Here is a 15,877-nt window from a genome sequence, read left to right on the forward strand (position 1 = left end):
AAACTTCAAAATGTTTGATTGAAGAAACAGTGAATTACTTGGTGAATTGTAAGGTGCATAATTAATTAATCTGATAACCTTCTTTTGTAATAGGAAAATTAAATTGGTTCTAGTTTTATATGTATTTCCCCATACTTCAATACCATACGTTAGGTATGGTGTGACAAGTGAACTATAAAGTAAATGTAGTGCATTTTTGTTCAGAATACATCGCAACTTATACAAAATTGCAATCGTTTTTGATACTTTCTTTTGAACGTTTAAAATATGCGGTTTCCATGTCATTTTACAATCAATAATTACTCCAAGAAATTTTATATGATTTACTCTTTCTAATTCATTTTCATTAATAGTGATCCTAATCTGATTATTTATCTCTTTATTACTAAATACCATAAATTTCGTTTTATCTAAATTTAGTGATAATTTGTTCAAATCAAACCAATTCTTTAATTTATATAATTCTTTCTCTACTACCAACACAAGCTCTATAAGATTTGGGCCAGAACAATAAATTGTTGTATCATCCGCGAAGAGAATAAAATTAAAAATATCCGATACTTTACAAATATCATTTATATATAACAAGAATAACTAATAATAATATAATAACTTTTTGCCTTGTTGTCAGGTAAAATATCTTAAATTATTGCTTGCAAACTTAAAATCAATATTAGCTTTGATAAAGTAACTCTAGTATGAGTTTTGTGAGCCAGTGTCTTCTAAGCAGTGAACTGGATAATTAAAGCATTAAGCGTGATATCTGTGTGTGTGTGTGTGTGTGTGTGTGTGTGGTGACTAATGGAGATGAATTATGTTCTCTAAGTACAAGACAAGTAGGATTACTAGACTCTCTAAAATTCTGTCAGAAACCTCCTTGCTGTCAGATTATACAGACTGTTCATGAGGAGGAGAAGACACTATAAATAGAAGTCTAAGAAGACTTGATAAAAGAACAATAATAACTGACCGGCTGTGCATTTTACAGCAAGCATGTACAAGTGTGCTAGACAGGTTTTCTTAAAGATAAGAAAGCTTTAGCTTCCTGAAAGACTGTGTTGATTGCTGTGCATGTCTTTCATTAATGCTTGCTAATAAAACGTCAGGACAAAGTACGTCAAGACCTAAGAAGTCACTTCGTTAACAAAGCTGGAAGGACACCAGGGTTTCTGTGGCCTTGATGTGCTGGAGAGGATCTCAGACCCTTAGCTCATGTCTTTCTGCAATATTATTAACAATATTTTTTTCCCTTATGCGGCTGCAAGAATACAGGCATTGTGTTTTGCAAACAGATCAGTCACACTGTTATTTAACCCCTCCTCTAGGAAAATGATCCCCAGGAATCATGCACATTTGAACCTCAGAGCCATTATCCCTGTATAGCAGACAGAAGCCCTGCTGCTTTTCTGTGTCTTGACGACACATTTGAGACCAACATATGTGATCTTTCAAATCATATAACGCTTCTTTTTTTATCTCCTACATGCACTATTTAGAAAGGGGGACACAATGGTATTTCATCCATTCAGAATTGTTTACACTGTTAAAGAGTTGGATTCTCATGCTAAGCAAGGACAAAGTTTCAAAAAACAATTGGGATATATGATAGAGTATTTCTGTGCCAAGAATCTTATTTCCGGGTTCGTACAAGTTTCGGAGAGTTTTTTCACATCATGATGTAGACGAGGGTGGAACTCCTAATATGGGCATTTCTCAAACGAGATTGTGCCCATCAATGGGCTTCATCTGGCGGCAGTGCTGCACAGGACTCACTCGGGAAGAATGTTTCCAAACAAATGTGTGTTTTTGGTTGTAATGGAAAGATAACATAGTTCAGCTTTCAAAAGAACCCAGTGTTATGCAAGTAGTGGATGCATTTTGTTTTTCCGGGGCAGCAATGGAGTTTCACAAGTGCGTTTGTTGATGAACATTTTATAAACAAGGCCCAGTTCGATGCTGGATTTGCACATTGTCAAAACCTCCACTCATGATTCAGAACTGCAGACAGTAAGTGTAACGGCATCAAATGTCTGTTTTGTTGGCATACGTTGCTCAAGTGTTCATCACTCTTTAGCTCCGCCCACGGCGCGCCTCCAGGAGCTCAGCTTTTTCTGGAGAGAATCGTAAAAAGCTGTATCTTTCTTTTATAATTATAATAAAACTAAAGACTTTTTGGAGATATGAAGGATGCAGTGCTACTCTATAGGTACTCAAAATGAACATGAGCTTGGGTGAAACTGTGTGTGTTATCTCCCCTTTAAAGTGTACAGCTGCTCTTTTGATCTTAAAATGTTGATAGGGTCACTTGTTCAAAAGATGTGCATCATATTGCACTATACCCAACTCATTGAAAGCCTATATCATTATATTACACAGATAATAGTGTGTCAATAAATGTGCTTTGTAGCTACTCAGGGAACTTGCATCTTATTAAATGATGCAAAATCCAGTATTTTTGTCACATTATTTATGACCTGACATACTAATGAAATGCAAGCTTGGCAAACCGTTTTAAGAGACTTGCAACTTCTCCCTTTCAAGTAGATTACAGCTGTGCTTTGATGATTTGTAATAGCTGCCCGAAGACATTACCAAGATGGCCAGCGAGTGGACTGTTTTAAAGGACCTTAAATGAGCCCAAATGGCTTCAGTGTAATGCAATTCAAACTAAATGTGTCATGCCATCAGATTGCCTTTGAATGATCAGTAAAGGTCACTGGGGGCATCCACAGCTTGATGTAAATCATTTAGCTCGACATAGATGATCAAAAAAACTAATCTTGGGGCGCTTTGTGCTTTAATATATTTCTTGGTTAGGAGAATTCTGAGGTATTTATGTAAACCGCATTGAAGTAACCCGTTCTTACCCAGAGGCGGTGCTGCTGAATGAGCACAGTGGGGCCCTATTCAGAGCTGAGGGCGTCATTCACACCTGAACTCAGCAGACATCACAGCTCATAAGTTCTATCTCATTACCTTGCCATTCAAAACATCATCTCTGCTCAGAGGCCTCCAGCCGTTCACCTGAGGCTTCACTGCAGTGTGTCCTGAAAGTCATGGATAATAAAGATGCTGTCACACACCCCTTGGGTTCAGATTGCATTTTCTTTTCTTTTTTTAGCTGCACCTACCTGGGCTGTGAGGGTCCATCACACTATATGTCTGACAGACAAATTGTGGTAATTGTGTAAAAGTGTACAATTAGCCTTATATTTACTAAATCATTTCATTTTAGACATGAATCATATGCATTTTAATGTGACATCAGGGGATGATTTAAAATAATACAACACAAACATAAATATAAAATTATATAATAATAAAATCATTATAATATGCACCAAAGTCTAAATGAATATTGCGAAAGAAAGGCATTTGATTATTTTTTCAGCCAGGGGTTTCTAAGCCTGCTTGTTTCAATAGCTTACAAGAAGAAGGTTTATTACATACAAAAAGAAGCAAAATTATGTATTTTATGCTACAAGTTGCTGAACAAGACCCAAATGTGCATTTGAAGAGGAAGCATGCACACTATTAATATATCTAATGGACATGGTCTTTACAGTATTCAATCTTCAAGTGACTGACAGGAGAAGCAGAGGCGAGGCTTGAAGTGACAGGGTGATGTTTCTGTAGCAGTTTACTAGCCCTGTGATTGGTTCTGGGGCTCTAGTACGATCTTGCTGGAATCCTGAATGCAGGAGAAAGCAGCACGAGGGATTTTCTTCACATTGATGTAGTTGTACTCTAAATGCACGGTTGACAGGAGAGAATCCTCAGTCCGTTTGACCTTACAGATTGATTTCACTGGGACAGAGCTGAAAACACAAAGCCAAACATATTACTCACTATCACACTTTTCATTGTAGGGATGGACACGTTTTCATGATAATTCCTTTTGTAACGTTTTCAATAAAAATACCTAAAGATCACTTCTATTTAAATAAGCATACGTGTGCAATAAAAAAAGTATCTGATTTTGGGTAAAATACTTTTCTTTAAAAAAAAACAAAAAAACAAACAGAAACATTCAAATCGTGAAATAATGTTGCTCCTCAAGTGGCCTTGTTTCATAAATATTAATAAAACAAAGAAAAACATGCTAATTAAGAAAATGACTGCAGTGTAGTTATTGATCGATTCTGAAGTGCGTCTAGAACTTAATAGTTCAAGAGCAGTTTAGAGAGTAGAGATATGCATCCTTGTAATTACTGACAGACCCTAAAGCAAGCACACAAATATTTTAATTAGTACAGTTCATGTAGTTCACTGTTGAGCTTGGAGCTCTCACTACATCAACTGTCATATTGGTTGCACTATAGTCTGCGGGTACAGACAAGCTTAAGCCTGTACACATTTGAAATGCAAATTAACAGTAAAGAAATAGTGAAATTAGTGAGTAATAAATGAGAGAGAATGTTTAAAAGAAGATCAAAGAAAATGATCTGAGGAGGAAATAAATCTAAAGGGAATGAGGATTTCAAATGAAGGCTGCATTCACAGACATGTAGAAGCTTAAAGGGTTAACCCCGTTAGAAGCAAAGATCGCTGACGGCCCCAGAGTAATGTTGTACAACATCAAACTCAAACTGTGTATCATTAGAAAGATTTAAGACTCAAGCTTCGATGTCTGACCACTGTGTTTAGGAACAGAACTTAAGTGTACGTACCTTATACGGTTGTGGTCTAGCCGCAGTAGCTTGAGGTTCTTGAAGTGGCGCATATTGTGTGGCACCCTTTGAAACCTGTTGTTGTCCAAGTGTAACTCCTCCAGTGTTTGATAAACACCACGGAATGACTTCCCTAGCACACCGTGCTCTTCTAACAGGTTGTGGGAGAGGTGTAGGGACAGTAAGCCTGGGCGGAGGTGACTCAGTGAGTATGGAGGAATGGAGTGAATGTGATTGTGCTGCAGGGAAAGTTGGCGCAAGGCCCTGGGCAGATCTGAGGGCACCACTGCCATCTGGTTATGGGACAGGTCAAGAGTTTCCAGCGTCCTGAGAATCAGACAGACAGAGGTGTGGTGTTACCTCATGGAGTGTATTAGCAGTGGGCAATATGACCAAACTCTTATATCACAATACCAAAATGTCAAAATAAAATGTCATTCACTTCAATACACTAACATTTCTCATTAACTGAAGCCTGTGAACTTTATTTTTAGTTCTCAGTGACTTTATGCTTTAAAAAAAAATTATTTAATGATTCAAGGGCTCACTCATAACACATAAATGTTACTAACTTACTACAACCTACTGCCAGGAATATGTCATCTAAAGAGATGGTCAACCAATCTGAACCAATCAGTGGCTATATTAGTTAATAAAACTGAACAAATCTTTTCAGTCAATGGATTTAAAAAGGTCAAGACTTTGGGTTGAATCAAAATCCCCACCACCAGTAGGTAGCATGAAAGTTGTAGGCTTACTTGTTCAAGCAGCTTCATCAGAAAGACTGTTTGCTGGTTTACCAGACACACTTGCTTGTCTAAGCATTTCTTTACAACTTGTATTTATGTAAACCATGTTTTTGATGGTTAGTGTACATTGGTTGCAACATATGTAGTAGGTTTCTTTCAAGTGCTGGGGGAGCTTGTGAAGTTTTCTGCAGTGTTTGCACGGAGAATGGGCCCCATGACACGTCATTAACCCAGCACAACGCAGTTAAAAAAGCTTGTGTGTCAACTTCAGTTAAGTGTATTTGTGTGTGTTCTGTGAAGGAATAAGGGGGTTTGGGGGTGGAAGAGATTGAGCGAGTGAGAGAATGTCCTAAAAGTCAGGATTTTGTGTTTTTCAAGAGGGGTCTTGAGGAGGCAGCTGGTGTAAGTTTACAATGTTTGCCTCAGCAGGAGTCAGGAGCACATTTCCTCTGCCTCCATAAGACTGTTGGCTGCCCAGTCCACCAGTGCGCTGAGGAGGAATGAGGGTCTCATATGGCAATGACTGTTATTATTACATCAAAAGCTACAGTGACCTCCATGTGGATTTCATTCACCCAGCAAGCTCTGATACTGACCTTAAGATGAGAGATGGGACTTCGGATGTTGCAGACTTGAATATCAATCAGGAAATCTAGCAGTGAATATAGCTGACAGGAGGAGCCCTGGGCTATCTAGTTATGTCTAGACCTAGTTTTAAGTTAAATAAAGGAATTGTTGATCACGTCAATGTATATTTTAGAAAGTGTTTGAATACTAAGAAAAACAGATTTATTGTTTATTTATCGCAGATTCTCTTGCAAATGCATTTTGAATGCATCCCTCCAAACATAATTTATAAAGTTGCCTAATTCATTTAGGCAAAAGTGTTTGTTCTAAAACACTGTCTGACATTTGGAAAATCTAAAAATTTGCCTACAGGGCACAAAGTGGGTCAAAACTGCCACCGGTGAACCTTAAATACAAATAATGTAGGTACATGTCATTCCAGCTTTTTGGAAATAAGTGTTAATGCTAATAAATAGAGGGATTTTTTCCCTCTCTTTAGGAGATTTTCATTAACAGTTGGGTTGTAAAATAAATCCATAAATGTTTTATTATCCATGTGCGCAATGGACCACTTTCACAAGTGAACCAACACAATAATTAACAGCCAGAAAGACACATATACCCACACTTACATACACAGAGAAAATATATATATTTTTTATATTGTTCGCTTATGTTTATTTATGTTATTAGCAGTCTTTAGAAATCCACCATTAAGCTGACCAAAAGAAAAAAAGCAATTCACTGCCTAAACTATATCTAAAAGAATCGTAAAAACTTTTAAATGTGCCATACCAGATGCCATCTGAGTGACAAAACGAAATAATTCAAGAACAAAATAAAGCAGTTTCAGGATTATTGGCTTCTGATGTCGGAGTCAGATTTACATACTGACATTGTTCCCACACAGATTCTCTCCACCAACAAGCCAATAACGGTGGGCATCCTCAGGGAGAACTCTCATAATGAGAAGCAGAGAGCACGGCTGCCACCACATGAGCAGAGGCACACCGGTGCCAGTGTTGCACAACCGTCCTTACGTAACCTGGCATGCAGGACAGGAAGATCACCGTCATGACAAGGCACATTTAGTTGGATCTCATGTTATATCATGCATGCGGGAGACCCAGGCACAGCTAAACTCAGCCCCTTCATTTAGGGCACCATGATTTGAACTAGCAAGAGTGAGAAATGGCATAACCATCTCCAGCTGTGGCTCCGTAATTCATGCTCTTTTCAGGTTTTGAATATTTTTTTCACACTTTTAAAGAGTAAAAGGCATTTATGTATATGTGAGTGTGTATCTTTATATCTGCACAAATGCTGGCTCTTGGTTGTCTCCTCCGGCAGAGACACTTTATATAACTCATTATGAAATGAGAATGTGAACTTCTTAGTAAAACTGCAATAACTTGCATTTTTTTCTCCCTGTGTGAGAAAACAAGCAGTGCGTGTCCTTTCGTTCACCCCCGCCTCATTCCCGTAAGCTCAGTCCAGCTAGCGCATCCACACTGTCCTCACATCCATCAAAATCCTCAGGCTCAGGTCGCTGGCCTGCAGAGGAGCCCTCTGCCAGAACACCCTGTTCTTCACCCCGAGACCCAAAACACCCCTCTAGGTGACAGGGGGCCTGCGGTGTCACTGCTCACTCACAGAAATGTGTGCACCTATATAAACACAATGGCATATGAACACACAGACCACCACGGTCTTTCAACCCCAAGTTCCACAGATTCCCATGACATATGCCTGCTTATTGCAGACGTGACGTCACTAATCAGAGATGTGTCACTTTTAAAGAAACTTTAAAAGAATCTTATTAGCAGTTCTTCTACTAGAGCCTCTCCTCTAAGAGAAATAAACCATGAAGGTTGTTCAGTGACATTAAAAACTGTAATTAGATTTTATAGGCATGGCACTTGGATCTTTAAAAAAGGAAGCTGGAGCTCAAGGAATTTAGAAATGAGGACATTAATATACAGATTCAATGTAAAAGCGATTAGTTCAAGCAAATATTCAAATTCTGTCAGTATTAACTCACCCTCATGTTATTCCAAACCATTAAATTTTAAAAAAAAAACACAAATTAAGATATTTTTAATTAGAGATATTGTTGTCGCTCCATTGAAAGATCATGCAAGAAAAACTTTCAAGGTGCAAGGTGCAGAAGATAAAGCATAAGTGTAAATGCAGAAACAAATACAGAGAGAAAAGGAAAGGAGTTTATTAGTAGGATGTGCCTTTTTATATGCTGATGGTCTGTAATTGTTAGCTGTTAGCATTTCCAATCACTTCAATATCAGTTCTGGCACAAGACCCCCCAAAACTACACAATTTGCCATCTTTGGACCATAAATGTTTTTTGAGGTCATCTCAGCTTGAAATTTCATGTGACTGATGACACACAAGATTCAGAAAAATATTGTCATGACTACATCTTATATATACACATATATCTTATATATACACATATATGTACATATATATATATATACACACACACACATATATGTATATATATGCGGCTTGGCTGCTAGATGAGTTAAAGTTAAAGAAATGGAGTCTTGAGGAGGTGTTGACGGAGCTGGGATTTACACTAGGTCCATGGTGCTGATTTGGACATTATTTGGGCTGACATGCACTCATAAAAGCTGAAGAAATGAAAGCAGACAGTAAAAGTCTTGACTTTACTCGGGGAGGCTCAGAGATTTGTGCTGAGATAATAGCATGGTGCTGCAGTGTTTGGGTAGATCACAGGATCACACACGTAAATGCGTGCATACACACACACACACACACACACACACACATCAACAGTAACAATTAACAGTAGCAATTAGGTGACAATGTGACATTATTTTAAATAAAGAGCCTGTTAAGTTGAGCTGATGGCCGATCAAAGCTCACTTACACTCACTCCAGCTAATAACAGGTTACCTTAAAAAGACAGCTGGAAAGTAAACAGTGCAACAGCCATGGAAGCAGTTCCAGTGATAATGCCCGCTTTCCTGGTAATGCAGATGTTGATGAGAGTGAATGGAAAGAAAGAGAATTGTGAATTCCTGCGAACCAGCTTTGAATGGCACGATTTCAAAAAGATTTGCAACTTACAAGGAAAGAAAATGAGTAAAAGATGTTAGAGATGAATAATGTATTAGTATAATTTGCTGACAGTATGAGAGTCAGTGTGAGAGAGGGAATGGAGGGAATGGAAAAAGTCAAAAAGCTTATGGTGTGGAGAAACGAATGGAAGGTCTCATTTTAATTTACTTTGGGTGGTTTCTCAAGAAAAGCTATTGTATAACATCAGAATACTTAAATATAGGTCATTTAGGTTAACTATATGTTATTCTTGTGATGCTTTTGTCCTTTAAGAAACTTGAAAGCTCCATTTCACATTTATTGTAAAAGATGGTAAATCACCAAAGCCAGTGCATTCTTAAAATATGTATCTTCTTCTTCAAACTGGTTTAAACAAGAGGAGGGTGATCATTTTTGGATGAACTTTGGATGCCTCTTTTAGTTATAAAGTACTGATTAACTTTTTTCTGATTACTACATCGTTTCTCTTTATTTTTTAGCTTTTACTAGAACTATGGATGGTTTATGTGCTAACCATATAACTGTAGGTTGGCAAATCTACAAAACAAAAAATCCACAAAATGTCTCTCTGCAGGAATGCTTGAGCATCACAGTCACCCCTATATGAATCAAAACCCCCACACATTCACCATCACACAGCCAAGCCAAAACCAGTGCTGTAAACCGCTCCATTTAGGTGACCAGCAGCCAGCCAAACATCTGCATTCACCGCAGTACAAGTGCAAACGGTTATTCATGAGTGAGCTTATGCCTAATCACAAAATAGACCCTAGTAATACTTTATATACAACCCTAGACCAAGTCTTTATTACTCGTGAAATTAAGCCTGGATTTCCAAATAGCTGGGACGTGGTATGTGTGTTCTCAGGCTTGTTTTTCTAACTTCACCCTATCACTCAGTGTGTTTGACAGGGTAAAGGGCAGAGTGAGTGATGAGTGGGCTCTCTGTCTCTTCTGACTCCCGTATAACACGCTCCTGAGGATGAGTGATGCGAGACCTTGGAGAAAGACATCTACTCTGGTAGAATTGAAACTATGAGGCAGATGCAGGCTGACAGCAGGTCCAGAATAAATGATCACAATCCTTCATCTGATTCTGATGATGGCGGACACACAGGTTCCTGGAATTGTGCTGTACCAAGCAGCATTTAGCAATTGGGAGGGTTACTTTTCTCAGCATGTCTTTTGTGCACCATCTAGTGGCTAATAAGGGAACTGTACTTAGGGAACGTGTGTGTGTGTGTGTGTGTGTTATATATTGCATATACATTTATTATTTGGATCATTTTAAGTCAAATCAACCAAATTTCAGAAACTTTCCTGGCTAAAATTTCAGTTTTTGATAGTATTTTTTTTTTAAGAAGAAGAAAGATAAAAGATGGAAGCATCATAATGTTATTTTTAAAGATAGGTCTGTTAGCAATATTAGCTTACTTTAGCTATCTTTGTTGCATTTTATTTTATGGTGATGACTATACAAAAATAAGGGAAAGAGCACTTTTTTTCTCCAAAGTTTGCACACCTGTAACTCAAAATGTATTAAAAATATCTTAATGTCTAATAAATCGGGTCTTAACAAACTTTCCCCTTTGTCATCTTCATTTTTAAGGCCCTATATAGTTCAGTTCCAGAGATACTGGAATTTTACTTTGGCAAAAGTAATAATTTGTTAAACTGTACATGATTCAGTATGGTCAAAAACCAAATGTGGGTCACTGTGCATATTATACAGATGTATATTTTTTCTTAGTTATTACAAAACTTGCACTGCATATTTTTGTACCCCATTGTATATATATAAAGAAGAAAAAAAATTATACAGAAATCATGATTTGATTAATTTGATAATCTATATATCCAAACAATTGCATTAATTTAATAATAATATAAATATAAACTAAATGAATGTAAACAAAGTGTATTAATATAATAAGTGCATAAAAAAGTGCATGTGAGACTCACCGCAGGTTGATCCAGGCCTCAGGGTACATGCTGTTCTCCTTTAGGAGGTTGTGACTGAGATCTAACACCTTCAGGTGGACACACTTATCCAAAAGCCTGTCCTGCACCTCCACTATTTGATTGTCCTGCAACCTCAGGTCCTGCACATACACCAAGACATATCAACATATAAATACCATAAATCTATACAGAGAAGCAAGTGACTGAATCATTGGCGGGTTACAGAACGGACCTCTATAGATGGGGGCAAGCCCGCTGGGATACCACTGAATCTGTTTTTATCCAATCGTAAAAACTTGAGTGCCTTCAGAGGTTTGAAAGCCCAGGGCGCAATGCTGCTCTCATAGAGAATGTTTCCTGTCAGTTCTAGGACTTTTAGGTTAGTCAAGCCTGCAGAAAACAAAACCTTCTTGGTTACTTCAGTTAGGTGGATCAGTCATTTATTTTTTCTTTTAAGCTGTTCTTTTAAACTTATTCTGACACCTAGTGGTGTGGATGTAACCTCTCTCTCTCTCTCTCTCTCTCTTCTCTCACACACACACAAACAGAAAATATATTCAGTTGTTAAAAATATTGTTCAAACGCTTTTAGCAGTCAGTCATGATTTATGTATGGCTGGAATATACTAAACAACTAAAACAGTAGGCATTATGAAAAAACAAAATGCATCATGCTCAACAATGGAGGATCACACAGTACCAGTGACATGACAATTGTAAAAAAGTGTCATAATATCCTCTGACTGCATGGAATCACAGTCTGTAGATAGATAAAAGATCTGAGTCTGATCATTATAAACAACATGATTTTCTTTGAAATCTGTCAAGTGAAATGTGCTGACTGGCTCTGACTTTAGGTAGCTAGTGCCAACTTGTCCAGTGTATTCCAGCCATATCTTGTAAAAAAAAAAAAAAAGTCTTTCATCAACAGGGGAAATACTAAGATTAACCATGTAATATTCGGCTGGTCATGTGATCGTAACATGTCGACCCCCAACCCGGCAACTTGTAATAAAAGCTTTTATTCAGCTGATATGAGACTGTTATATCTCCTGTAAGTGTAAATTATTTCAAACATTTCAAAAGTACTGCTCCATTCTTCATCTGTAAATCTTTTTTATGAGGAAAACAACTAACACTAATTACCAAAGCCACGAAAGTCATGTTTGTGCAGCTGGCATGAAAAACAACACAAACCTTTGAAGCTTTGTGAAGCCAGTTGGTTTATTTTATTGTTGTTTATCTTCAGATCCTCCAAAGAAGATGGCAACTGTGGAACTGATGTAAGTTCATTGCTGTCAAGTTTCAGGATCTTCAGCTTTGTCAGATTCTGTTAAAAGAGCAGAAACACACTTGTCTCCTCGGGTCTTAGTGGTTATGTCCTGTCTGTTTTGGGCCTAGTGAATCATGAGCCTGCATTTTAACACAGCAATGTTTCCACTGTGCCTACCACCAAATGAAAAGCCTCAATTATGCATGTTTGTCCAGTTATTTTAATGTTAAGACATGTAAATGCACCCCGCTGTCGGACTTGCCTGACTTTAGCTACTTTTCATTTGCGTGCAGACTGTAAATTGTGTACTCATATCCCTCATCAAAGAGAATTGACTCTTTATGCTAATTTCACCAACATTTCATGGATGGTCCAAAGAAGACAGTGGCATTTTCCACTGGCCAAACTGTGGTTCCTATTTTCATGCTGCTGAGTTTGCTTTGGGAGTGGCGTGTTTGGTCTCTTCTCAAGGTCTCCTGCTTGGAAATCCGGATGTATCTTGGCTGGACTTATAGTTAGCAGTTATAATTTGAAACGTTTAATTTGTATGTTCTTAAAAATCCTAAACAGGATGGAATTATTTTTAGATTTGATGCAGACATACAGTACATACTCTTTTAAGATTATAGGAGTGTTTAACTGGTGTAATTGAAGGGATAAAAAAATGCAAGTACCATGAAGAGACTTAGGCCGAAAGAGGAGTCGTCCAGCTTGTTCAAACTTAGGTCAAGCTCTTCAAGATCTGGCAGTCCAGAAAAACCACTGGGAGGAATTCTTGTTAAGTTATTGCCTGTAAGACAGCACATTGGTTAAAACGGCTGTGCTTATTACAAGACACAACCGACATAAATTATAGAACGTCTCAGTGATGCATATACTTATGCTGGATCGTTCAGCCATTCCAGACCTTACCAGGCAGTTCAAGGATGGTGACTTCCTGGTTTGTGATGTTTGGCAGGTGGGACAAGCCAATCTGCTTGCAGGATACTCGACTTTCTCCCACTTGGCAGCCTTCTGGTAATGAGTCTTGGGTCGAGGTGCTGTTAGATGCTTCATTCTCCTCCTCTTCAGCTGTCTCTTCTTCCTTTCCCTCCTCCTCCTCCCCTTCTTCTTCTTCTTCCTCCTCCTCTTCTTCTTCTTCTTCTTCCTCCTCATCATCATCCTCTTCTTCTTCATCCTCATCCTCATCCTCTTCCTTTTTCTTTGCTTTCTGCTCTTCCCCTTGGTCCAAGAGGCGGTTTTTCTCTTCTTTGAGTTGACTCAAGATTGCATTTAGTTTCCCTGCTGCTCCGCCCCATCTCTCCAACACAGCGTTGAGCTCCACCCACACAGCCTCAGCCCGTCCCATAACCGACTGATGGGACACACAGAAGGAACACAGCAGGAATATAGATCATTAGTAACACAGGAGTGACCAGAAACACGCTGAACAAACTAAACAAACTAAATATAGTGGACACATCGCACAGGCAGGAATAAAGGAGGTGGAAAATGAGAGGTTGAGCATTAAGACAGGAAGCAAAAATAGACTTATAATTAGCATTTATGGTATGGCTGTGCTATCTTGGACTGCCAGAATACACATAGTTCTTCCACTGTAACAACAGTAGCAACTTGTGCAGCAAAAAGGCGTTACTATAGGACACGACGAGTATGGTCACGAATTCAATATTTACTGTTTTCTATTTATTTCGCAGAATTATTTGATGTTAGAAACCTGATTGGTTTGTCTCCAGGAATACAGACTCACCTGTGTGTTTGTGGCAGTGTCGCTTACTTGGCTTGTTCCTTGTGCTTCATTGGTTCTCTTTTCACCTGCAAATGCAGTCATGATTCAACACAATTATAAGTCAATTCAGAACCGTGTGTAAACCGTGTGTTCTGTAATAGATCAGTGGTGTAAACCAACAATTCCAGTGTTGACAGAAGAAGCTACACATGCACTACCGGTCAAATATTTGGGGTACATTTTTTTTATTATATATAAATTGGTAACACTTTATTTTAAGGACACATTCTCACTATTAACTAGCTGCTTATCAGCATGCATGCCTTATTCTGCCTGACCATATTTTATATCCCTTAATCCACCCCATACCAAAACTTAACAATTACTGTACTAACTATTAATAAGCAGCAAATTAGCAGTTTATAAAGGGAACACTTGTATTCCCTATGTTAGACCCTATTCAAAAGCAGCAAAATGTACTGGGTTACAAAGAAAATGTATTTTAAATAAAAGCCATTTACATACAGCAACACAACCATTTTTAACATTGGAAAAAATAATAAGAAATGTTTCTTGAGCACCAAACCAGCATATTCTGTATACTGAAGTAATGGTAACTAAAAATTCAGTGTTCTTTGCCAACACTGGAATAAATGACATTATAAAATATACTCAAATATAAAACAGTTATAAAACATTGTAATGGTATTTCACAACAGTACTGTGTTACTGTATTTTCAAGCAAATAAATAAAATACTTGTTTTTTCACAAATATTTTTACTGTTCCCAAACTTTTGAATAGTACCGAATTGTATTCTATTGTGTAATGTATATTGGATCACGTTAATAATTATTGTCAATAACGACACCTGTGTATACTTGAGGAGAACTACAGTAACTTAAAAAAATTAAAAGGTCCCTGTATATGCAGCCACACACACATTTCCAAAAATATAAAGTAATTTTCAACAATTTAAACTATTTTATGGCAGACATACTCTAAAAAAACTGTAAAGGAGGTTGCTTTTACTTCTATTTATTTCTTTATAAATATCCTTTGATTCTCTGTAAATTTACTTCAGAAATGTATTGTAGTTCAATAAACACTTTGAACAAGAACAAAGTATAACAGACACCATAAACTCTTCACAATGGTCATTTCTGACCATTACAGAGACTGCAAACTGTCACTGCTCTTGAAATCCTAATTACTATTATTACTGATGAACTCACTTGATGCAGATGAAGAATCCACTGGTTGATGCTGTGAGGATGAAACATCAGTCTCAGGCATAAACGTGAGGAGTGAGTTCAGTTCATTCAGGTCTACTCCTTCCACGGATAAAGCTCCTAAGCACACGCAAAACACCAAAAGAGCCTGCATGATTCTGATCCGATCTGTCCAGATGCTCACCATGTACCTGCAGGCTCACCTCCAGCTGCCCTTTAAATTCTCTCTTTGTCAACAGTGAGAAGGAGGAGGAGGATAAAACAGGGAGGGGATCACAGTACATGGTTAGACGTGTACAAGGACCTTCATTGCCAGGAGTTCACAAAAATATAAACTCCTCCTTATAAAGTCAGCGGTCGTGCCAACAAACACTAGGGGTTCAGGACAGAGAGAGAGAGAGGCAGAGGAATGATGGTCAGTGTCAGTCACGTCATGCCACAGTGACACAGTGTTCACACCTTGTAGCACTTGAGATGGACAAATGAGAGAGTTATCCAAACAAGAGGGCAGCGAGGGAGCAGCCTGACTGACCCGTACAGAGATCTCTCTCCGGCTCCATGTCTCGTCCTCGGCATGTTCCTGTCTGGCATGCTG

General features: G+C 38.1%; 1 protein-coding gene across 1 annotated transcript; it reads right to left on the reverse strand.

The window, feature by feature from the left end:
• Positions 1–3,238: 3,238 nt before the first annotated feature.
• Positions 3,239–15,622, reverse strand: LOC128011740 (extracellular matrix protein 2). Its single transcript, XM_052594441.1, has 9 exons — positions 15,286–15,622; positions 14,073–14,137; positions 13,235–13,676; positions 12,997–13,112; positions 12,247–12,379; positions 11,283–11,440; positions 11,051–11,190; positions 4,671–4,997; positions 3,239–3,818 (listed from the first exon to the last, which is right to left on the reverse strand). Exons 1-9 carry the CDS (start codon positions 15,467–15,469, stop codon positions 3,644–3,646), a joined length of 1,740 nt encoding a protein of 579 aa, XP_052450401.1. The 5' UTR covers positions 15,470–15,622; the 3' UTR covers positions 3,239–3,643.
• Positions 15,623–15,877: the final 255 nt, after the last annotated feature.

Source organism: Carassius gibelio, chromosome B23, assembly GCF_023724105.1.
Source record: "Carassius gibelio isolate Cgi1373 ecotype wild population from Czech Republic chromosome B23, carGib1.2-hapl.c, whole genome shotgun sequence".
Taxonomy (NCBI): Eukaryota; Metazoa; Chordata; class Actinopteri; order Cypriniformes; family Cyprinidae; genus Carassius; species Carassius gibelio.

Excerpts from the sequence above, each read along its gene's own strand:
- LOC128011740 (XM_052594441.1), bottom strand. The coding sequence starts at position 15,469 with ATGGTGAGCATCTGGACAGATCGGATCAGAATCATGCAGGCTCTTTTG. Across the intron at positions 11,191-11,282 it reads GCTTGCCCCCATCTATAGAG|GACCTGAGGTTGCAGGACAA; the intron begins GTCCGTTCTGTA and ends GTGTATGTGCAG. Across the intron at positions 4,998-11,050 it reads GAGGCCTGGATCAACCTGCG|GACGCTGGAAACTCTTGACC; the intron begins GTGAGTCTCACA and ends TCTGATTCTCAG.